Raw genomic sequence first — 12,784 nt, 5'->3', positions numbered from 1 at the left:
GCATCGACGCAGGAACTTTCCTCTCGTCCCGACACGGCCCCGGCACAAGGGACCAGCCGGGGGTTTCCGAAGCTGGAGAAAGAAATGGGATGATGGGAGAACAGGGGCTTCCTCAGAGCTGCTAAAACGTCCTCACAAAGGGCTGTCTCTTTGCAGGGCTGGGATATCTGGTGCGCGGGGTGATACCATCCTGGTACCCCCATCCTGGTACCACCCATGTGGGTCCCTCCACGGTCCAGGTGCCCCATGGGAGACTCCTCCCCGGTCCTGCTGCAGCACCCTGCTCGCCCCCCAGCACCCCCACGGCCAGGGGTGCTCCATGACACCCCATAAGCCCATCCACATCCTGGGGCAATGGCCCAGCTGCTGCATCCCACGCTGCCCAGCCCCGACCTGCTGGGTATTGACCAGCCCAGGGAGGATGCTACAGCTCCTCAAGAGTGCTCCCAGCCCCCTAAGGCTGCTCCTGGCCCCCCGAGGGGATGCTCCAGCCCCCCAGGGGTGCTCCTGGCTACCTGAGGGGACACTCCAGCCCCCCAAGGCTGCTCCTGGCCCCCCGAGGGGATACTCCAGCCCCCCAAGAGTGCTCCTGGCCCCCCAAAGGGATGCTCCAGCCTCCCAGGGGTGCTCCTGGCCACCCCAGGACTCAGGCCCCCCGGTTGCACGGTCCCACGTGTGCTGTCCAGGCGTCGTCGCCGCAGGGCTGTGGCAGCCCGTGGGCCTCCCTTCACCGTCCCAGCCTCCAGGCATCGCTCAGGCATAGGATGACAAAGGGAAGCTCACAGGGGACAGGGGGCCGCGGCCCCGCGCTCCTCCCGCCGAGGCCGAGCGCTGCTGCAGACAGAGGAGAGACATGAGCGAAGGGGGCAGGATCCTGGGGCGCTGGGGGATCCCCAGCCTGCGCCACATCTGCAGGAGGTGAAAAGCAGCCAGCAGATCTCGACGGGGCAACCTGTCTGCCCCAGTGCTGCTTCTCCCCTCCCGGGGACGGTTTGGGACGTGGTGGGTGTGCAGGCGCGAGCGGGGCCACGCGCAAGGGCAGCGCTGGCTTCTGCAGGGGGGTTGTAGGTGAATGTGGGGTTTGGGTGTGCAAACCCGAGGGTGGGGAGGCGTGCGGCACCAAACGGGCAGCGTGGGGGTGCATGGGTGTGTGGGGGGGTGTGTGTATGTGCATGTCTGTGCCAGGCTTGCACATGCAGGCTTGCCAGACCCAATGCAGGCTTGCACATGCGTGTAGACGTGACTGCGTGTGCAAGCCTGCGCAGGTGTGCGCGTGCAGGTCGCTGTGTGCTCTGATGTCTGAGTGCAAATGTGAATGCAGGTGTGTGCACGCACGTATGTGCACACGTGTGTGGGTGTGTGCGCACATACATGCAGAGCTGGGAGGGTCCATCCCGCTGTTGCCCACCCACAGAGGCCAGGCCCGGGCACCCTCCCCAGGACCCAGCCCAGCACAGGGGGATCTTGGGGGGGCCACTGGGCACCTGCCACCCGGTCCCCCCCCAGGCCGGCAGCGCAGGGCGGTGGGTGCCCCTGCTGCACCCTGCGCTCCCTCCGCCCCGTGACGCAATGCCACGCTCGCCGTCTCTCACCAGGGAAGTGCCAGCCGGTGTCTGGGCACAGCCGCGGGCATGCCGGGATGTTCACAGCATCTGTGCTGCTCAAGGAGTGGGGGCAGACAGGCTCTGCTCCCCCAGTGCTGCCGCCATCCCTGTCCCCGGCTGTCCCTCGCGGGGCCCCGTGTTGCTGCCCCACTCACCTGGCAGGGCAGAGCCAGGGGCTGCTGCCAGTGCGTCCTCTCCTCTCCTTGTTCTTTCCTGTCCCCTTCCCTCCATCTTAGCCAGCGCCGTGCAGAGCCCCTCACCCTGGCATCTCTCCTCCGGCACTCTCCCCTCTCCCCAGCCCGACCACAGATGGGATCCTTCCCCTCTGCCCTTTTATACCATCTTTGTTCATATGACAAGCACGTGAAAAAGCAGAGCAGAGCTCGGAAAAAAGCTCCTTAAGACGCTTTAATTCAGTTTCCTGGATCCCATGACCGAGCTCGGCCTGTGAGCGGGGTCTCATGACCGTGGCACGCCAGCCCCAGCCATCAAAAGCCTCATTTATGCCCCCAAAGAAATTTAAACCCGTCTTGACCGGTCACCCGGTGAGCCCGACGTCGCCCATGCCCAGCCTCACCACAGCCGTGTCCGCGCTGGCGTTGCGCCTCTGCCGAGGGCTCATGGCAACAGGTGTCCTGTCCTTTCCCCCGCGGGATCCCTGAGACGGCCGGAACGTTGTCCCCTTCCGCAGCCGTTACACGCAGCCACCCCCAGCCCAGCCATGTGCCCACGATGCCGCAGCGATGGGAGCAGGAGCCACCGGTGCCCCAGCTCCTCTGCCTGGGGACTTGGAAACGGGCCAGGGGGACACCTGCCCTTTCCCCTCTCTGCTGCGGCTGCGGGAGGGACTTGAGGGACACTCAGAGTCGTGATTCTGCCTGATTCTGCCTTTTCCCTCCTCCACGCCCTGCCCAGCCAGAGTTGAGTTCCCCTCCAGGCACCAAACCCCATCCAGGTCCAGCCCCAGTCCAGCCCCTTTCCTTCCCCGTCCCCTCCTGGTGCTCCCAAACCACGGCTCCAGCGGTGGGGACAGAAGTGCCATCCCGGTGTCTCCTGGCCCAGTTTGGCCCCACTGGTGGGGGATGCTGTGCGCAGGACCCCCGGGGCAGGGCTGGCTCATGCCTTTTGGGGACCCCAGAGCTCCGGTATGGATTAGTGCTTCTCCCTCCCTCCTCACTCCAGCTGCTCGTGCCTGGGTAGGGACAGAGCCTGAGCCCTCTCGGGCCAGGAGCAGTGAGGAATCCAGACCCAAAAAGCCCCAATCCCTAACAACGACGGATCACAGCCATGGCTCCCTGGCATGGAGGTGGCAGCCAGTGATGTCCGGCTCACCGGGATCCTGTATACCCCAAGCTGGGTCTAAATTTTGGGGATCAGGCTGAACTTTTCTGTCCTTTTGCCTTTTTTTTTTTTGTTTTTTTTATTAAACTGAGACACAGGAAACACAAACTCAAGCCGCCCCGACATCTCCCTGAACCCAACCTCCGGCTCCGAGTCATCCCGCCGGTGATGCAGAGCTGCTCTAAAGCGTCCGCAGCTCAACAGGAAACAGGCAGCAGTAAGAGGATAAAAATACCCTCGGTGCAAACAAAACGTCTCTATGTTGGGATTAGGGCGCCGGGGGCTGCTCCAGCCCCGCTAATCGGGGCTGGGGCCGGCGGGGAGCCGGGCTGGGCAACCCTGGTGGCTTTGGCTTCCAGAACACGTGAGCTAAAGGCTGGAAAATCATCCAGCAGCTGCGTGCGGCGAGCAGGGAAGGGAGAGGAGAGCTGGGGGGTTGCTCAGGGAGAAGCCAGACATCCAGCTCCTGGACCCTCAGACCCCCTGGAAAAGGGGGGACACCACCCAGAGCCTCAACATCCAAATCCTCTTCTAGCTCCTGCTGAGCTCCAGTGCCAAGAAAAGGTCCTCCCTCCTCCACTGGAGCACCCTGCCTTGGTCCCAAAGGGAGGTGAGGGATGTGTGGGGAGCAGGGGGTCCCGTGCCCCCCCCCGCCCCCCCCCCCAGCTCCCGGCCCCAAACATGAGGTGCATGTGAGTGCTCTGAGCGTGGGGCCCCACCACAGTGCCCTGGGCCCCTCCGAGAGCCGCCTAAGGGGATTATCACTCCTCACATGAGCCCGCCGGGCCCCACGGCCTCGCTCCGGGCAGGAGGGGACGTGCGGGTGGTGGCGAGGGGGAAACCGGTGCCTGGGAGCCCCAGGAGGGTCCCCGTGGGTGCAGGAAGGGGCAGAGCGGTGCTTTGCTGTTTGGGCTGGGGTGAGGGCTGCTCCGGGGGCACAGGAAAGCACACGGATACTTCCAACAGCTCTTCCCAGGGTGATTTCAGAGCAGGTGCTGACCCAAAAAGCACAAAGCCGAGCACCCCGTCTGCTGGTGGGAGGGTGCAGTGGGACACCCCACACGCCTGCCTCTACGGTCAGCAGACACCTGGAATGGCAGAGGTCCCGGTGGAGCCAGAGGCACAGCTGGGCACAGAGCAGGCCAAAAATCAGATTTGCTCCCCCCGGCGCCACCCTGGACCACGCTGCGTCCCCCGCGACACTGGCCCTGGTACGCCGGCAGGCCACGGAGACACCCCCCTTCCCCTGCGGCACATCCGAGCCCCTCACGCCGCAGCTCCTAGGAGGCTGATAAGACACGGGGCAATGGCTTTAAACTGAAAGAGGGGAGATTTCGATGGGATCTAAAGAGAAATTCTTCCCTCTGAGGGTGCTGAGGCACTGGCACAGGTTGCCCAGAGAAGCTGTGGCTGCCCCATCCCTGGCAGTGTTCAAGGCCAGGTTGGATGAGGCTTTGAGCAACCTGGTGTAGTGGAGGGTGTCCCTACCCATGGCACGGGGGTTGGAACTGGATGATCTTTGAGGTCCCTTCCAACCCAAACCATTCTGTGATATCCTCCACCACTGCCCCGTGGGTTCCCCTAATGAAAGGGGACAGGGGCTGGTGGAGGAATGGGCCCCAGTTGCCCCCACGGCCTGGTTGGAAGAGATGGACCTTTGCAGCCCGGTCCCGAGGGCTCCTCTCCCATCCGCTGGCACCCTGGGGCTGCCGGTGACAGCGCTGGGATCCAGCCAAGTGCGATTCAGCAGAGGCATCGGCCGGAGGGGAAATCCAACGGACCGGAGCCCACAGGGGCTGGGGCTGCTCCCCCCGGCTGGGTCACTGGGAGGCAACCCCAGGCGCACCCAGGGAAAGGGCGCACACGGGTAAAACGTTAAACCTTTGCTCTTTATTCGGTGCCTGCTTTCCTCGCGCCGTTTGCCGAGCGCACCGCGAGCGAGCGGTACGGAAGTTTTCCAGGGGAGTGCTCCGAGAAGGCAGAGCAGGGCCAGACTGCAGGGGCTGTGGGGCAGGGGGGCACCTCCTCCACGCATCCCCAAACTCCACTTGGGGACACGGCTCTGCCCCAGCCACGGGGCAAACACCAGGCACCCCACCACCCCCAGCGCCGATCCCGGGAAAGCTCCGTTGAGAGCAGGAACTGCCACCTCCTCTGTCCCACCCCGCAGCGATGCCGGGGAGGGGGCTGCGCCCCCAGCCCCTCTCCGACTCGCCTTATTGCTATAGTCAGAGCAGCAGAGCGGCCAGGAGGAATTCAGGAGTTCGCTGGTTTAGGAGAGGGGACGAGGACATGTCCGAAGCCAAGGATATGCCATCAAGAGGGTGGGTCTCATCTCTCTGGGGAAGGGGGAAGCTGCCGTCTCTTGCCAGCCCAGCCGGTGGTGCCAGCAGCGCCGGGGCTGACACCGTGAGGGAGGAGAGTTGTGCTCGTGTCCAAGAGGAAACGCACCGTCCCACTCCAGGGCCTCCAGCCCTCTCCCGAGCCTGGAGCTGAGGCTGTACAAACTCATTGCACCTTCAGCAGCAGGGACTGGGGAGGGACACTGGGAGAACTGGAGAAACAGGCAGAAACCCCCGGCCTGTCCCCCTGCCCCGCAGCTAGTTGCGCTGGCTGGCCAGCTCCTGGGAGATGAATTTCCGAAGGCGCTCGAGGTACTGGCTGTAGAGTTCAATGTCATTGTGCCCGGCCCCGTCCACCCACAGCGGCTCCACAGCCTTGGGGCAGCGTTCGAAGAGCGCCAGGCCGTGGGAGAAGTCGATGACTTCGTCCTCCGTGCCGTGGATGATGAGGACAGGAGAGGTGATTTTGGAGATCTTCTCGATGCTGCCAAGAAGGTGGGTGGGGAAGAGATGAGAAAGGGGGGTAAGTACAAGGATCAAGGCACCCCCATTCCTACTGCCCCCCCCAAACACATATCCTCAGGGAGAGGCACCAGGAAATGCTCTTTGAGCACAGCAGAGCATGGGGACACGGAGCTTCTGCCAAGGATGAGCTCCAGGACAAGATCTCCCCTGGCGTGACGGACGAGGACCAGACAGCAGTGACAACAGCCCCGTGGGACCCCAGCAAGGCTGACGGGAACCGCTGCAGGACAGCAGGAGCAGGGGCCCTCCTGTGCTCCTCCTCCCCGCGTCGGGATCAGCCGTGCCAGGCTCTGAGGAGCAAAAGCCCAGCTGTTCTCAGCCTGGCCCCAAAGGCCACGCGAGGCCATCGGGATGGTGGCTCCCAGCCACCGCTTCCGGCTCAGGGACCGTCCCTCAGGCCCCACCGGCCAGGCTGCAGGGCAGAGGCAAAGCAAGAGCTCATCCCACCTCAGCACTGCCTTTCCGTGCCGCTGCTCTCTGCAGAGGAGGGGAAAAAATTCCAAAAAATTACCTTTAGGGGAGAGATGGGTCCCGAGGACCCCCAGGGCTTGTGATACCTGACAAGGGGCCGGCGGGACCACCCCAAAGCTGACAGGCAAAGGCAGTGGGACAGGATGGCCAAGAGATGATGCCACTGGGGGACGCGAGGTGCACACATGGCATGGCCTCAGGAGGGGGCACAGTGACCCCAGGGAGGGTTACGATCCCCCGCAGGGGACTGAAAGCAAGGCAGGAGGATCGCGATGGGCATGTTTAAGCCTACAGCGGGACACAGTTCCACAGCTTTCACCATAACTCTTCTTTGGGCCAGGGCTGGTGTCCAGGACAGAGCTGGTCTGGGCACTGCCCCTCCAGAGCTGACCCTTGTCCCCTGTCCCCTCTCTTCAGGCCACTCACTTGGGGAAGGCATCGAACCAGTAGGTCTTCTTGGTCTCGGGGAAGGCAACTCTCATGCCAGAGGTGAGCGGGGAGTGGAGCACAATGGCAGCGCACTCATAGCGGGAGGCCAGATCAACTGTGGGCACTGTGCCGATGCTTTGTCCATACAAAATTATGTTCTCCGGGCTGATTCCATACCTGGGAGAGGAGAGGGCAGGTCAGAGCCCAAGCACCAGAGTCGCATCGCCAGGAGATACAGCTCAGGGAGTCACCCTGCTCTGGCCACAGCACCCTGCAAAGCTTCCTGGGTGGGGGGGAACGGGGCTCTGTCCCCCGGCTCTTCACAGCTGGACCCGCAGCAGCTGCCCTGCACCCTCGGCAGGACCAGGGAGCAGCCAGGGCTGAGCTGCTAGATGAGTTGTAGGGGGGTGTCAAGGCTCACCCTTGCCAGGAGCAGGGTTGCAGAGGGGCTTGCGCACCCCAGATCCGTATGGGGCAGCCCCCAGCTCCTGGGGCACGCTGCGAGCCAGGCCTGGCTGCAGGCAGGGCAGAGGAGGCAGAGCCCATGCCAAAGCTGCACTTGGGCTCGGCTGGGGCACCTGGGCTGAGCACAGCCAGGGGAGAGCCTGGGAACAGCAAAACAGGGAGCACGGCTTGTGCCAGCTCCCCCAAGCAAGGTGGTATCCCGCAGCACCCCTGCCCCTCCAGGTCCCCCGGCTCCCCTTGCAGCTGCTTTCCGGCCATCCCTTCCTGCTACAAGTGACACAAGTTCCCTCTCTGGGAGATTTCCTGTTTTCCAGACTGCCGGCCCGCAGGGTTTTCCGGACGGCAGTGTGGATGTCCTCCCTTCCCCCTGCCCAGTGCCCCGCTCACCGCGTCCGCAGTGCCTGCCACGCGGCATCAATGTCAGAGTAGAGGTTCCTCTCCGAGGGCTTGCCTGTGCTCACGCCGTAGCCCGAGTAGTCGTAGGAGAAGATGTTGCAGTTGATGCGGGTGCCCAGCCCGATGTAGAAGCTGCTCATCTGCCCCAGGTCCACAGCGTTGCCATGCGAGAAGAGCACCGTGTACCTGCAGCACCGGGGGGACACAGGCACGGCGGGTTAACTGGGGACTCTGCCACGGTGGTGCCGCCGCGCTGCCCAGCCTTGCCAGCAGCTTGGGGATGGATTTGCCCGGGCAGCGCCAGCCAGGACGTCTGCTTCAGAGGCCAAACCCCAGGACACAATGGGCCAACACGCCTCTGGCCACCAAGGAAGGTCCTTGCAACACCCTTGGTCCAAGCCTAGAGATACCCAGACCCTTCTTGCCACCCAGAGCCAGGGGCTTGTAGAAATGGGCAGCCTGAAAGCAGGGTGATTCCGTTCAAGTTTTTGAGTCTATTTTTGGTAAAAAGCTCAGGATTTGGGGCTGCTTGCCCAATGGGATTTCAAGTAAGAATTCTGACAGCGGATTTTTTTCTCCCCTGAGTCTGGCAAGACACCAGACACTGCGAGAGAAGTGAATTGTGGGAGTGACAAGGAACAAGAAATTTCCACCATAAGGGGAAAAACAATGTTAATCATAAAAATTAACACTAATAACGCATCGATGGAAGCTTGGCTGTCTTCTGCCAGAGGGAGAGAGCAGGATCCGCTCTCTGCTGAGCCCCGCGGAGTTGGTCCAAGAGGTCTGCAGCCAAGGTGAGCCTCCACGTCCCAGCCTGGACGGCCCAGAAAGTGCCAGCAGGAAGGCAGTGGCAGGACAAACTGCAGGGATGACAGGCGGCAAGTGAGACCTGATGCCCTGAGGGGTTTGGGAAGGCCGGATCCCTCCCAGCCCCACAGCCCGCACGTAAGTGGCCACTCTGGCAGCCGGCTGGGAGCGGGGCCCGTGCCGAGCCTCGCCATGGCAGGGCGGATGTGCAGAAGGATCCCTTCCTCCCTCCGGGGACCTGCCACACGGGTCTGACGGAGCGGACGTCCCTTCCCGGCACGCTGCGCAGGCCTCCGGTAACGCGGCTCTGCAACCCCCAGGAGAGCCAGCTCCTCTCGCTCCGAGCCCACCCAGCAGCTTCGAAGCCCTTGGCAAGCAGAGAGCAGATCCGGGCTGTGCTCCCCCACGCAGACGTCTCTGCAGACACCCTGCCTTGGGGGGGACGTTGCTCCCAGGAGGATACCGGTGTGCAGGGGCAGCTGGGGTGCTGCAGAATTTGGGACCTGGCATCCTGCTAGACCTGAATCCCCAGGCTGTGCCACCGGCTTGGGGAGCAGCTGCCAAGTCCCATCTCATCCCCGTGCCATCCCCATGCGCCCAGCCAACAGCAGCCGGGAGGGGGTCTCCGTCCCATGCCCTGGGTTGCTCCTCTCCACCTTCCCAGTGTATAGACCTGTGGGGTGACCAGTAGCAGGTTGTGCCCAAACCCCTCCTGGCTTTCACTCCTATGGCTCCTCTCCTTGGGCAATCAAACACGCCCGTGGATAGACTAAATGTGCGTACCCAGCTCACCGCAGGGACCCCCTGGCTGGCACAGGCTCCTGCCCATCCGCGTGGCCACCGCATGGCTGGGGCCAGAAGGTGAGCAGCTGGCTCAGACCCCGCCGGCATTCACCAAGAGCCTCGCATGGGCACTCAGCGCACAACCGGAGCGTTACACCCCTGGTGTGACATCAGATGGGAACTGCGGGCAGCCCAGGGAATCCCTACGTCCCTATAGCCTCGGGCTTTGCCTCCGCACCCAGTTTAACCCCATTCCCAGCTGCAGCCACAAGCCAGACCGGTCCTGGGAGCTGAGCTCACCCGTCCCAACGGATGCCTCCAAATCCCTGTGGCAGGGCCAGATCCTTCAGCAAGGTGCTGGGTCAGGCCGAGACAAGGAGGTGGCACCCAGCTGAAGCAGAGGAGGGGCCAGGATGGCACCATGCCCTCCAGCACCTCACCAGCCCGGTGTTGAGCAGGCCAGGGTCAAGCTGCCAGCAGCAGCGCCAGGCCAGCACGTCCACGGGTGACTTACCTGGCACCCGGCACGCAGCGGACATACATGCAGCCGACGCGGTTCCCTCGGCTGCTTTTGGTGACAAACACCTCGATGTTGTCCAGCTCCCGCTGGGAGTACTGGAAATCTGCCCGGTCCTTCAAGTGCAGCTTCCAGCGCCCCGCGGCGCCGCCACGCAGGGAGCCAGTGCTGGTGCTGCCCACGGGCTCCGGCTCAGGGACCACGGCGTAGGTGGGCTCCGGGGGCAGGAAGGCCAGTTTGGCAGCGATTCGGCTGGGGCAGGGCGGGCAGCAGAAGAGGCAGCAGAGCTGGCTGAAGGACAGCCCATTCATGGCGGCAGCGAGGCAAAAGGCAGCCGTGCCCGGAGCGAGGGAGGATCCAAATGGGACGGAGACTGGGAATGACGACGGCCCGGAGAGGCCTCGACCTCAGCTGGCCCTCGGCACGGCTGCCACCGGCACTGCACCGCGGGCCGGGGCGCTGGTCGGGGCTGGTGCAGCCGCCATCCGTCCGTGCGCGGGCAGCGGCGGCGTCCTGCAGGCAGGTGAGGCAACAGTGAGGGCTGCGCAGCGGGCACCCCCTGGGCACGTGTGACCCATGGCCGGGAGGGCACACACACCTCTCCCCAGCACCCCTACGCACTGGCGAGCATGTGTACCACGACCTCCCCAGGATGACAGGCGCATCGTCCCCTCCTGTAACACACACCCCCACCGCTCACAGCCCTCCCGCTCACGCCAAACCCACGCACCCCCAAAACCAAACCTCCGCCGACACCGGCACCTCCCAGCCCACACGCCCCCACGCCGCGTGCCGGGGAGGCGAGGACAGCGGCGGCAGGATCGTGTGCGCACACACACACATGCACCCCCACCACACACACCCCCCACACATCACACACCCACTCACACACACCCACACACCACACACACCCCACAAACCCCCCCACACACAACACACACACCCCCCAACACCACACACACACCCCCCACACATACCCCCCACACACATACCCCACACACCCCCCTTACACACGCCCCCACCACACACACAAGCCCCACGACAGCCGCACGGTCCGTGGCACACAGGACCCCCCCGGATGCCAGCCCAGGCCTGGCAACGCACGCACGTGCCGGGAGCGCGGAGCTCCTGAAGGAAAAGGGGAGGGGGGAGAAAGAGGGGAGGGAAAAAAATAAAAAAAGCAACTATTTTCTGCAAGTTTGGGCACAGGCTCGCGCTGAGGAATGTCAAAGCAGCCCACACCCCGAGGAATTCACTCCATCTGCTTCCCAAGGGCTGGGAAAGGGGAGGAAAGGGTGGAAGGGGCAGGCCTCGCGCCCAGCCGGGAGGGGCAGGCATGTGGTTCGGAATATGGGGAAATACTGGGAGCGATGGGATGCCCTGCACCCCGGCTGCGCCGCAGACCCTGTGCTTCGGGGCCGGGGTGTCCCCCTTGGGCTGCTGGCCATCCACGGCGGTGCCACGTCTGGCATCGTGCCTGGCACACGGCAGCCCCGGCTCTCCCCAGGCTGGGCAGCCCACGTGCTGGCAGGACCATGTGTGGCCAGGGTGGACAAAGGTGTCCGGCAGCCACACACCGGCATGGGCACGTCGGGGCGTGGGGCCACGCAGGCAGAGGCAGGCGGCTGCTGGCAGCGCAAGCGCCGTGTGCCACGCTCATGCCGTGTGCCATGCTCACGCTGTGTCACGCTCGCGCCATGTGCCACACTCACGTTGTGCCGCGCTCGTGCCGTGTGCCACGCTCACCACCGTGTGCCACACTCACACCGTGCCACGCTCGCGCCGTGCCACGCTCGCGCCATGTGCCACGCTCACACTGTGCCATGCTCGTGCCATGTGCCACACTCGTGCTTTGTGTCACGCTCACACCGTGTGCCACACTCGCACTGTGCCATGCTCGTGCCATGTGCCACACTCGTGCTTTGTGTCATGCTCACACCATGACACACTCGAGTCACACCTGCGCTGTGTGCCACGCTCGCGCCGTGCGCCACGCTCACACCATGTCACACTCACGCCATGCCACGCTCGCGCTGTGCCACGCTCACACCACGCACCATGCTCGCACCAGGCCGAAGCCGGGCACAGCTGGGGACATGCACCCCTGCGGGCAGCATGGGGGCCGGATCCACACCACACCCCCACCCTGACCCCACACCCACTCACCCCCCGCCTGGCGTGGGGGGCCAGACCCACGTCACACACACGCACTGACCCCCCCAACACACACAAACACACCCACGGCCAGACTGGGGCCGGACTGGGGCACCTACACCGCACCCACTCACTGTCCCGAGTGGGACCCCCCCACTCTGACCGGTGTGGGCCTCCCCCCTCTGCTGCCAGCCTGGAGACCCCCCACCCCACACACACACTGACCAGTGTGGGCCGCTCACCCCCCAGTAGCTGGTGGGGGGCTTCTACACACACACTGACCAGTGTGGCCCCCCCCACTGCTGAGTGCTGTGAGACCCCCACACACACACACTGACCTGCGTGGGCCCCTCCACTGACCATTGTGCCCCCCCCCCCCCACTTCTGACTGCTATGGGACTCCCCCCCTGCCTCCCACCGACCCGGGTAGGACCCTTACCCCCCTCCCCCCCGACCAGTATGCCCCCCCCCCATTTCTGACTGCTGTAAGACCCTCCCCACACACACACTGACCTGCGTGGGCCCCTCCACTGACCATTGTGCCCCCCCCCTTCTGACTGCTGTGAGACACACACACACACTGACCCGTGTGGGACCCCCCCGCCCCCAACCAGTGGGTGCTTCCCCCACCCCCCCCGCTGACCACCACAGGCCTCTTCCCCACCCCCCCCGACAGCCACATGACCCCCCACCTCCCACGCACCCATTGCTGTGGGCCCCCCCCCGCCAGACGGGGATCCCCTCACCCCTTGCCCCGCGTGGACCCGCACGGCCGCTCTCTCCCCCTCCAGCACCCACACGGGACCCCCCCAGCACCCACTCGGGACCCCCCCCCGGGCCGAGGCAGCCCCGTACCTGGACATGCTCCGCCGCGGCCCTTCCCGGGCGTCCCCCCCCCGCCCCGCGCCGCTGCGGACCTCCGAGGCGGGGGCGGCGCTGCTCCCCTC

The 12,784-nt window shown here is 64.7% G+C and overlaps 1 protein-coding gene across 1 annotated transcript; it reads right to left on the bottom strand.

The window, feature by feature from the left end:
* Nucleotides 1-4,813: 4,813 nt before the first annotated feature.
* On the bottom strand, nucleotides 4,814-10,127 carry ABHD17A (abhydrolase domain containing 17A, depalmitoylase). The gene is made up of 4 exons (XM_086627643.1): nucleotides 9,681-10,127; nucleotides 7,565-7,759; nucleotides 6,710-6,889; nucleotides 4,814-5,771 (listed from the first exon to the last, which is right to left on the bottom strand). The coding sequence occupies exons 1-4, from the start codon at nucleotides 9,992-9,994 to the stop codon at nucleotides 5,546-5,548; spliced, it is 915 nt and encodes a 304-aa protein (XP_086483769.1). The 5' UTR covers nucleotides 9,995-10,127; the 3' UTR covers nucleotides 4,814-5,545.
* Nucleotides 10,128-12,784: the final 2,657 nt, after the last annotated feature.

The sequence above is a fragment of the Tauraco erythrolophus genome, chromosome 28 (assembly GCF_009769465.1).
Source record: "Tauraco erythrolophus isolate bTauEry1 chromosome 28, bTauEry1.pri, whole genome shotgun sequence".
Lineage (NCBI taxonomy): Eukaryota > Metazoa > Chordata > Aves > Musophagiformes > Musophagidae > Tauraco > Tauraco erythrolophus.
Note: the sequence above shows the minus strand (reverse complement) of the source record. Positions and strands in the feature narration are given on the sequence as shown.

What these genes read in the sequence shown, in the direction of transcription:
- ABHD17A (XM_086627643.1), bottom strand. Translation starts at nt 9,994, where the DNA reads ATGAATGGGCTGTCCTTCAGCCAGCTCTGCTGCCTCTTCTGCTGCCCG. An exon ending in CGCTGCGTGCCGGGTGCCAG is followed by an intron (nt 7,760 to 9,680) that starts GTAAGTCACCCG and finishes CCGGTGCTGCAG; the next exon opens with GTACACGGTGCTCTTCTCGC. An exon ending in TGGTTCGATGCCTTCCCCAA is followed by an intron (nt 5,772 to 6,709) that starts GTGAGTGGCCTG and finishes CCTTCTTGGCAG; the next exon opens with CATCGAGAAGATCTCCAAAA.